This window comes from Haemorhous mexicanus, chromosome 1 (genome assembly GCF_027477595.1).
Source record: "Haemorhous mexicanus isolate bHaeMex1 chromosome 1, bHaeMex1.pri, whole genome shotgun sequence".
Lineage (NCBI taxonomy): Eukaryota > Metazoa > Chordata > Aves > Passeriformes > Fringillidae > Haemorhous > Haemorhous mexicanus.
In genome coordinates, this window is record NC_082341.1 from 101123621 (window position 1) to 101133678 (window position 10058).

The 10058-nt window shown below is 38.3% G+C and overlaps 1 protein-coding gene across 1 annotated transcript in view; it reads left to right on the forward strand.

Moving 5' to 3' along the window:
• The window catches only part of NETO1 (neuropilin and tolloid like 1), a 61106-nt gene extending 51374 nt beyond the window's left edge, over nucleotides 1-9732 (forward strand). The window contains exons 8-10 of the mRNA XM_059853103.1: nucleotides 5545-5658; nucleotides 7960-8518; nucleotides 9672-9732. Of these exons, the coding sequence (XP_059709086.1) occupies nucleotides 5545-5658; nucleotides 7960-8518; nucleotides 9672-9732 (734 nt within the window). The remainder of the gene's footprint in view (nucleotides 1-5544; nucleotides 5659-7959; nucleotides 8519-9671) is intronic.
• Nucleotides 9733-10058: the final 326 nt, after the last annotated feature.

Here is a 10058-nt window from a genome sequence, read left to right on the forward strand (position 1 = left end):
GAGACTTTGTCAAAATATGTCAGGTTGAATTATATGTGTAGTTCAAATTTTCTCAGTTGTGCTATAATTATTATGAATTGTTCATCTTTCTGAATATGCTATTCCACTTCTAGGCCAGTACCTTGGTAGAGCTTGACTTAAGGCAGCTTTGAGACAGGAGAAATAATACAATTGTGTGTTCCCAGCTGTTACTTTTAATTTAAATATGAAGTCACCTTTTTTTTTAGAGAGCCATGGAAAGGGATGGAAGGGACTCCAGGATATGGTCTAGTCACAACCTTTTGCTCTAAGCAGGGTCAGCTACAGCAGGTGGCTCAGGGCTGTACCCAGCTGGGTTTGAATATCATCAGTGATGGAAACACCACAATATCACTTGGTAAAGCAGATCTTGCACAGAGGCTGTTTGACCAGCCCCTAAGTAAAAGTTAGTTCTTGCATTTAAAGGGAATTTTCTGTATTTCCATTAGTGCTCATTGCTTCCTGTCTTGTCACTGGGCATTGCTGAGAAGAGTCTGGCTCTGCGTTCTTCACTCCCTCCCAGTGGGTGTTTGGATGCACTGACAAGAGCCTGCTCAAAACAGTCCCAGCTTTCTCAGTCTCTCCTCTCACCTCCAATATCTCAAGCCTTTAAGGGCCTTCATGGCCTCTTGCTGGGCTCACTGCAGACATCTGAGTCCCTTGTGTGCAGAGGAGCCCAGAACCTGACACAGCACTGCAGATGTGATCTCTCCAGTGCTAAATAAAGGGGAAGCATCAAACCTCTCAGCCTGCTGACAATTCTGTTTTTAATGCAGCTCAGGACAGTGGAGGTCTTCTTGGCCACAAGTGCACATTGCTGGCTCAGGGTGATTTTCAAGGTGACCTTATTGCATACTAGAATCTTTTCTGCAAGCTTGCTTTCTAGTCAGTCAGTCCCCAGCACATGCTGGAGCATGAAATTATTCCTCCCAAGGCACAGGACTTTACATTTCCTTTTGTTGATCTGCTTGAAGATCCTGTTTGTCCTGCCCATTGAGGCCCCAGTCAGCAGGACTTTTCAGAGATAATCAAGAGTGGCTTCACAATGATGTGAGTCACCTACTGGGGGCATCGCAATAGGACCCAGGAGTTCATGTCTGTCCAGTTGGTGGAACCTTCCCTAACCTCAGCTCCTTCCACTCAGAGCAGTCATATTTCTGCTGGGATGATGCTGCCCTACTGCCACCACTTATATGTATCCTGTCTAACTTTGAGCTTAGTCAGGAGCTCATTGTCCATCCGTAACTGCTACCTTCACTTGATTTTCGGGCACTCTAGGTATTCAACAGCTGAGCTTGGAGGAGGTGATCTTACAGAATCAACCAACTCTCCTTGAACTTCTAGGACCACCTCTCATGGCATTTGTCCACCCATACCCCTCAACAGCGAACTTTTGCTCTTCTGAGGCCCAGAATTATGATTGTGCTTTTTGGTTTGTTCCTTCTTTGAAGCATCCCAAACTCCATCATCTCACACTCCTGACATTCACCTTCCCAACTGATTCTTGTTCATAAAAGTATGAGGAACAGCAGAACTACCCTCATCAGCTCTGGGATTAGCTGTAACAAGAAGTTATCAATGCACTCTGGAAACTTCCTGGCTTGCTTGCACCCTGCTGTGGAGGACTCAGGACATCCCTCTGGCTGTCCTGAGCAGCCAAGACCCCTGCCAGGGGTCTCAGAGACCCTGGCACAGAGCCCAAAATGCCTGTGGTTTTGATTATGACCCGTGGAGCAAGTTACCAACCTTAGATGAAGATCTGCAAGCCACGACAAAATAAGTAGAATGATAGTGAATTTATCAAAGGGTAAAAAAGTAGATTTTGAAGTTTTAGAATGGGGGTTCAGGGGGCAAGATGGAGCAATCAGAGCATGTCCTGCCTTACTCCTTCTGGTTCTTGGCCTCCATCTTCCACTGTGATGTTGGCACTTTTAGATTGGTTTAGAGTAGAAGCTCACTGTCTAACATAGGTGATGGGTATTGAAAAGTAATTGTAAACATGTTACACGTAGTTTTTAGTATAAAGACATAACACCACGGCAAGGGCAGGCAGAGTGCCTCTGACTTTCTTGCTGAGTGGACCTTGGAAAGACAGGAGAAATAATTTTATAGATAAGACACAATAAACAACCTTGAGACCAAGAAATGAAGAGCCCTGACTCCTTCTTCAAGCACCGGGCTGGGAAAAGGGACTTTCCGACTTTTCTCAGGGTCATTTTGACCAGCTAGAGACCCTGACAGCTGTGTTGCCCTCCAGAGATATCATGTGGTTCAAATCCCTGTAAGGACCAGGGCCTGTGATTGTGAGGCTACTTCCAGCTGCCTGAAGAAGATTTCATTGACTGCTTGCTCCTCATCAAGTAGTCCAGACACAAAGTACAATATTGGTAGCTTTCCACTGGGCTTTCCACTAATCATGACCAAAAAGTCACTCGGCTCCTCACCTGGGTGAGCTCTCTGCATTCCTGCTCTCCTCGGATATAAAGGGCATTTATAAAGTGATGGGGGAGACCACGGAGTGATAGAGGATGGCTTCTGGTGTGTAGAGAGGCTTGTGCTGCTTTATCTAGTTGAAGGTAATGATAGCAGTAGTTTCCTTTTGTGGAAACATCCACAAGCTTGCTGTCACATACTGCTTGGTTCCACTGTCATTCTGGGTTCTGTAACAGCTTTAAGACTGCATCAGGACCAGATCCATCTTGCTGTTAAAGAATCTGGTTTACCATCGGTTCATTTTTCTTTATTTTATTACTAGAATGTCCTTGATGTAGCATCCCGAGAATCCTTTGCTGTGCCTTTTTTTGGGCAAGAAAGCAAATTTTCCCAATGTACAACAGGACTGACAAGTTTTCAGCTTCTCTTTGTGCTTTCATTCATTCAAAAAAGATACCTTAATTAGAGTAGGGGAAACATATTGACTTCTTGTCCAGTTTAATCACTCCACGTTCATGGAACCACAGAGAGAACCTGGCTATTTTAATTTTACAAACATGAACAAGGGGGGGGTTGTTTGTCATTAGTTTTCTGAATCTTACATTTGGTTTTCTCTCATGCTAAGTTTTCTATACTGGTTCTGAAATAGTTTTGCTTCACTATTCATCTTGTTTTGACATATTTATTCACATACGATTTTTCTTCCTCCACCATTCAACAGCACAATTTAAGAAAACTTAAATTTTCATTCTTTTTTCCCTCTTTCTCTTCCTTTTCTTTTCCAGATGTCCCTGTCACCTTTTTGCATAATTATTCATTCTTACATCTGAAAAAAGGTCTTTTTTATTGCTCTTTATTTTTCTCTAATCTATGAAACATTTCCCAATATTTTTTTCATTTGATGGAAGATCTCTCTATTTCTTTTAGTGAAGAATAAAATAACCAATTGACATTGTTTTTTCCCATAGACTCCTCTCTTTCTTTGTCTTATTTTCACTTCCTTGCTACCTTCCTTTAGTTCTCCTTTTCTACTTATCACCACTATACTTCTGAATTCAGACAGCACTCTGTCCTTCTGACTTCACTTCTATGATCCTTCATTCCACTCTGAAAGTTTTTTGGCATTTTGGTCAGGGTTTTTTTGTTTGTTTGGTTGGTTGGTTTGTTTCTTTTGTGGGTTTCATCGCATAACCTATCTTAATCCTGCAAAGTTTGTTTGTTTGCTTTTGTTTTTAATATGTCCCCATTTTTCCTGTGTCACTCCTTGAAGTTTCTCTGTTTGATATTTGGGTCTTTTTTTTGGTACACTGTATTTTGAATTGATGCCTCTTTAGATCTTCCTAGGTTTCTCACTTCTTTTTACTCAGAGTAGGCAGTGAGGCTGTTTCTGCATGTGGGAAACATCCTAAAAGATCCTCACCTTGCCTGGAAACAGGGATTGCAGCTAGAGTGTGAAAGGACGATTATGCCTTTGATGTGTTATCTGAGTGATGTGTCACATCATGATGTGGCACAGCATCCTCCAGGCTCAGCCTTCATTGTCCCCAAATGACAGCAACAGATAGATAAGGGCTGTCCCTAAATATCTTCCCTCTCTAATATTCACATGTGCTCTTCTGATCTGCCCAGCATAAAGTAGAATCCTTTCTGTAACAAACTTAAAATGTGACCAGGCTCCCTGCACCTCAGGAGATGGTATACCAGATTTAAAAACAAAATTTGAACAGTGGACAGGCTGGTTGATTTCTTCTGGCTAAGAGGTACAGTATATATATAGTGTTATATCTGGGTGAGTGGTTGCATGTTTGGGGTGTGCTTTTTGATTTTGATGGTGTTTACTCTTTGCTTAACACACCATAACTGTTCCAAATATGCCAGTTATGGACATTTTAACTGAAACAATATTGGTTAGTAGAATTATTGACATGATCTATTGATTCATTAAGTTCTGCAATACAAATCCTTTGTATTGTCCTTCATTTGCAAACCACTAAACCATTCTCTCTGCTATGCATTTATGTTGTCATAGGAACTGCTTCTAAAGTTGCAGAGGAGAACAATTTCTATGAAGTGTCAAACTCGAAGTATTAGTAATATGAGCATCATAAGTGCTTTCTGATTAGCTAGGAGTCTTAGTTTATTATTCCTCTTTCCCTTAAAAATAATTATATTAACACTTTTGGGTTCTTTGAACTAAAAAAATACATAAGGTGTTCATTTTTGGCAATTTAACACTGACAAAGTTTGTAGCTCTTCTAAGTTACAGAAGTTTTTTCTCATTTAAAGAAGAGATATGAGGAGCAATTTGTCTCTACTATATTATGCACTTTTAGAGCAATAGCTTCACAACCCAACACCTAATGATCTCCCAATACTTCCATAAACACCACAGTTTAGCAGCATCTTCAATACCTTCCAAAGGCTTTCAGGCAGTTTCTTAACATAATACATGGCCATCAGTAACACCATCTTCCTGCAGCTTTAATCTGTGTGGTTCTTCTAGGCTCTTCACACTTGTAAACAAAAGGGTGCTTCTTAACTGTAGCCTTTTTTATGACTAAAAGGTTTTGGGAATAATTTTACTTCCTCTGTGTATAAATGGTCAGACACAATTGATATGCACCATCAAGTACTCATCTTCTTTGAGTGGCACAAGTTTTCTTATAAAATTGAGGTTTCAGCAAAAACTTTAAAAGATGTTATCTGTCACTCACTGGATCAATCTGGGATGAAGTTAACTCTTTTTGTAGCAGCCATAGGGTGATATGTTTTGGATCTGTGGTTAAACTGTTAATAATAAATCAGAGACTTCCCAAAAATGTTTGGAATCCAACCCACTATATCCAGGACAGTCATACCAGGGGAAGGTTCAGTCATTTCAGACGAAACTGAGAACCTCTTGCCACGGAATAATAAACAATCTGTGACTTGAGGGCTCTCCATGCTGCATGTCAAATATTTAATATGCACAAGGAACACATGTTGTATAGCTTTGTTCTATTACAGAATACATGTCCACTCCTAGATGTGTTTGTAGAGGAGAGCTGAATGATTTGCTAATTTAATGTCATTTATCATTTCTCTCATATTTAGCCCCTTGTGAAGCCAACACATTCTTTTGCCACAGTAATATGTGTATAAATAATACACTGGTCTGCAATGGACTCCAGAACTGTGTGTATCCCTGGGATGAAAACCACTGCAAAGGTAACATGTAGAATTGAAAAAGTTGTCATTTGCACTGCATGAGATACAGCATATAATCTTCAGTTTCTTGCTAAGTATGTGCCAAATGGGTGAAAGCTCAGAAGACTAATTCAGAGAGAGCATACATTAAGCAATAGAGAAAATGAAGGAAGGTAAAAAAATGCCAGTGGATTTTACTTTCAGTGTTTTCATTTTTTTTCTCTGGTGTTGCATTGGTTGTGTCCTGCTGTCTGTTTGTGCACTTCTGGGAGGCATTCTGATCACTTGGTCTCTGCTTTCCATACAATCTAAAGTATAATTAAATGTAATATTTAGGTTCCTTTGTCATAGTTGCCTTTGTAGTGGAGTAATATATGAGTAGCAGGTGTCTTTCAGCTGCTTGCTATGCCCATAATAGTAGTCTTATAAAGGAAGGTGGAATTAACACCGTAAGAAAGCAATGAAATCTATCTATAATCTAGTGAAATTGAAGTGCAAAGAAACAAGCTCGTAAATATTACATCTGGAAATCAGATGTAATATTTATTTCATAGGCAGGGAGTGATGCTCCTACCCATTTACTGACAATGGTTTCTAAATATTTCTGATGTTCTGTTACAGAAACCAAACAAACAAGCCTCAAAACAGCATCTGTGTTGTCTTCAGGGAAAAGAGCTTACCAAACTTGCATTGCAGGCTATGGAGAGAGTTAACTTCTGTCTTGTATCCCCCTGTCTCCCCCCTACTGCAGATTTGTTCCTGAAAGCATGGGATATGCCAAATTTAGGAACCAATCAAGAAAAAAAATTCAGAATGAAGTGGATTAGCAGTCAGCCCATAAATCTACTGAAGCCTGTAAAACCCTGACAAGCAGTGCAAGAGGGTAAAACACAAATGAAAACATATACTTCAAAAGAACACAGCTAAACTGTGGCATAGCATAATATTCTTCAAAGAAACTAAACAGACAATTGGGAAATGATTATTCATTCTCTAGTTCTTCACAATAGTGGAAAACAGAAAACCTTCATTGCTCTTCAATTTCCAGAATGATTTTCATCTTTCCTTCATCAAGTATCTTTTATCTGGTCTTGTGCATTTATCCTCCCTTATTTTTCTGACTACAAAAAGGAGGTTTGCTGATTCCAGCAAAAATGTTGTTTGCTGCAGTGTTGCTTTTTCTAACTCTGCTTTTTCTCCAGAGTCTATGTCAGTCAATTAGAGAAATAGTGAGTGTATCTGCAAGCTTAGACAAAGATCTACTGTAGAGTTTTGGTAACTATGAGATTTTGAAGAGAGGAATGTTGCTGTTTTGGTGCCAATAACTTCCATTTCAAAGGTTTTTTCTTAATTCCTTTTATATGTCCTAGGTTGCCAGGAAAAATTACGCTAAACTGGGGGTTGAAACTTAACCACAGTTGTCTTTCTATGCCTGAGAGAGACTGATGCAAGCACTTTCAACTTGAATTTCTACAAGGCTCAGTCACCACCTTGTGTCTGCAGCCTTGTGAAAGCCAATCACAGAGAAAGATGCACAAGAGGAGGGGGAAACTGGTTTTATTTTATTATTTTATTTCATTTTTCTGCTTTATTCACAACACAGAATTTGCTGACTAACTTATTAGAGGCTCCTGAGTAAAGGGTAGTAGGTATGATCAGCTTTTGGATTTTTTATGGCAGTTTAGAAAGGTTTTGGTAATTAATAGAGGGGAAAGAAAAGCAGAAATAACTTGCACAAATTTGGTGGCTTTTTTTTTTCCTTTCTGAAATCTAAATTTGAATAACTATTCTATTTTCTCCTGATTTAGCTTTTTCATTGAATGCTGCCAAAATTCCCACTCAGCTCAAAAATATTAGACTTAAATCCTGTAAAATCTTGTTCTTTCATAAGACCTAATGTCCTAGCTGCATATATTTACTGGGAGAGAGAGAAAATAATGAAGAGAACATCTGTAAAATCTTGGGGGCTTTAACAGCCAAATGGAGTTCAGAGGTGACACTGAAGCCATCTGCTTGTTATGGTGTTTGTGTTTTAAAAAAAATGGAAATAATTTTTTGTTTAATTAAACTTGCAATATACCCTGAATAACTAAGTTTCCAAGTGAATAGGCCCACAAAGGATTTGTGTGTTGCTTATTTGGATTTCACAAATATCTGATTTCTTACCCTTTTCTTTTTTTTGTTGGTGAGATTGATTAAGTGAACTCAGAAATAGACTAGGCTCAGCCTTGCAGTAATCTGTGAACCCATCATAGTTGTTTTTATTCTTGAACTGCAATTAATGCTGTGTTTTGTTTTTTTTTTTTATTCCCTGTCACACAGAAAAGAGAAAAGCAAACCTATTGGACCAACTTACCAATACCAGTGGGACTATAATTGGGGTGACTTCTTGCATTGTGATCATCCTCATTGTTATCTCTATTATAGTACAGATCAAGCAGCCTCGTAAAAAATTTGTCCAAAGGAAAGCAGACTTTGATCAAACAGTGTTCCAGGAGGTGTTTGAGCCTCCTCATTATGAGTTATGCACCCTTAGAGGGACAGGGACTACAGCTGACCTTGCTGACGTTGCAGATGACTTTGAAAATTATCATAAACTGCGGAGATCCTCTTCAAAATGCATTCATGACCATCACTGTGGATCACAAGTGTCTAGTATTAAGGGCAGCCGTAGTAACCTCAGCACAAGAGATGCTTCTGTCTTGACAGAAATACAACCCCAGCCTGTAAAACCACTTGTTCAGCCCATGAACAGGAGAAATATCCTTGTCATGAAGCATAGCTACTCACAAGATGCTGCTGATGCGTGCGAGATAGACGAAATTGAAGAGGTGCCAACCACAAGTCACAGGCTGTCCAGACATGATAAAGCTGTTCAGCGGTCAGTATCAATAGATTTTTGATGAAGACTAACTATTGTGTGAGGACTTGATTGCCCAAACATATTCAGTCTTTGATCAGTAAAGACATATTTTCTTTCTTCTTTATTTGTTGTTTAAATTTCTGTTTCCTGATAGCACATGCCATTATACGATCTCCTTCTGTCTCTCTTTCTCATCTCTGCTCCTCCTTCCTGAAGGATCCTGTATCTCTGTTTTACCTTTCTACTTTCTTTCTTTCTTTTTCTTTTACTGTTTTATCCACACCTTCATGCATACACACATAGGTCAACAGAGAACAGGTACAATTTTTAAAAACCAAAGAAGATTGTGTGAATTTAGATTTTTGGAACAGCCACATTACATTTCCTTGTAACTGAGGTGGCCTTGAATATCATCCACTGTTGGTCTAACCATCTCTAAATAAATTCATCAATAAATTAAAGATACATGTGTCCATTTTGGTGCATGACACAAGAATGAGGAACAGAGTCTTGGGTTAAGGAAGCCCCTTTCCTCATGGCACATTACCTTTTCTGTAATGAATGACAGTATTTCCAAAACTTTACTGTATCTGTTCCATCGATCACAGTATTTTGGTTAGTCAAATAAACATGGATAGACAGATTAGGACAGGAGACAACATAATGAACACATATAAATTTACATATAAAAAATGAATTTAAGGGAGTATTTCTAAACAATAAAAAAAAGAAAAATCAAGCAGAATATTTTTATTAAAAGAGCTATTTCTTCTGTATATTGCACTTTGAATCACTGTAAATATGAATGATTAAAAGTTTACAAGTAAAAGAAAAAGAAACCCAAAAAATTTATGAACAATTTTTTTGAAAAAGAATACATAACCCTTTTTAAATATATTTGTGTTTTCTCTTGCATGCATTAGTTATGCATTTCTTGTTATTGTTTACATGTCCTCCATATTTTCTTTGCACATTAAGGCATTTCTTTCTCTTAAAAAGAAAAGAAAGTTATTTGGTTATTTTAATCCCATTGCATTAAGTTTCTGTAAATTACTTCATGAATATCTATCATATTATCAAAATGTACTGTTTATAAAGTATCTATATGTATATATTTCTTTTCTTCTACGCAAACACTATTATTTTGAATGAAATAGCCATAACATTCCAGGTTCTGCCTCATTGGGTCTCTAAGCAAACATGAGTCTGAGTACAACACAACTAGGGTCTAAGAGAAAAACCTGAGGTAAGTAAACATATCTGTACAGCAATTGAACCATCTGTTGCTTTCCATTTTATTTGTTACATTGCTAAAATGCACATTAGGTCTCAAATTGTATGTCATCTTGTATGGAAACAGGTTTGAATGTTAAAAAAACTGAAAGCCAGATGACCACTTTAGCTTTGCAAGCTAAGCAAAATCTGTTAATTCCTTATTCTTGACAGAATTTAAGTCAGCCCTTAGCAAGAACTGTCTTAATTCCAGCTGCGTGATAGAGTCATGTGCTTTGCATGGCTTTTGCATTTCATTTATTTATTTCTTAATTATTATTTATGG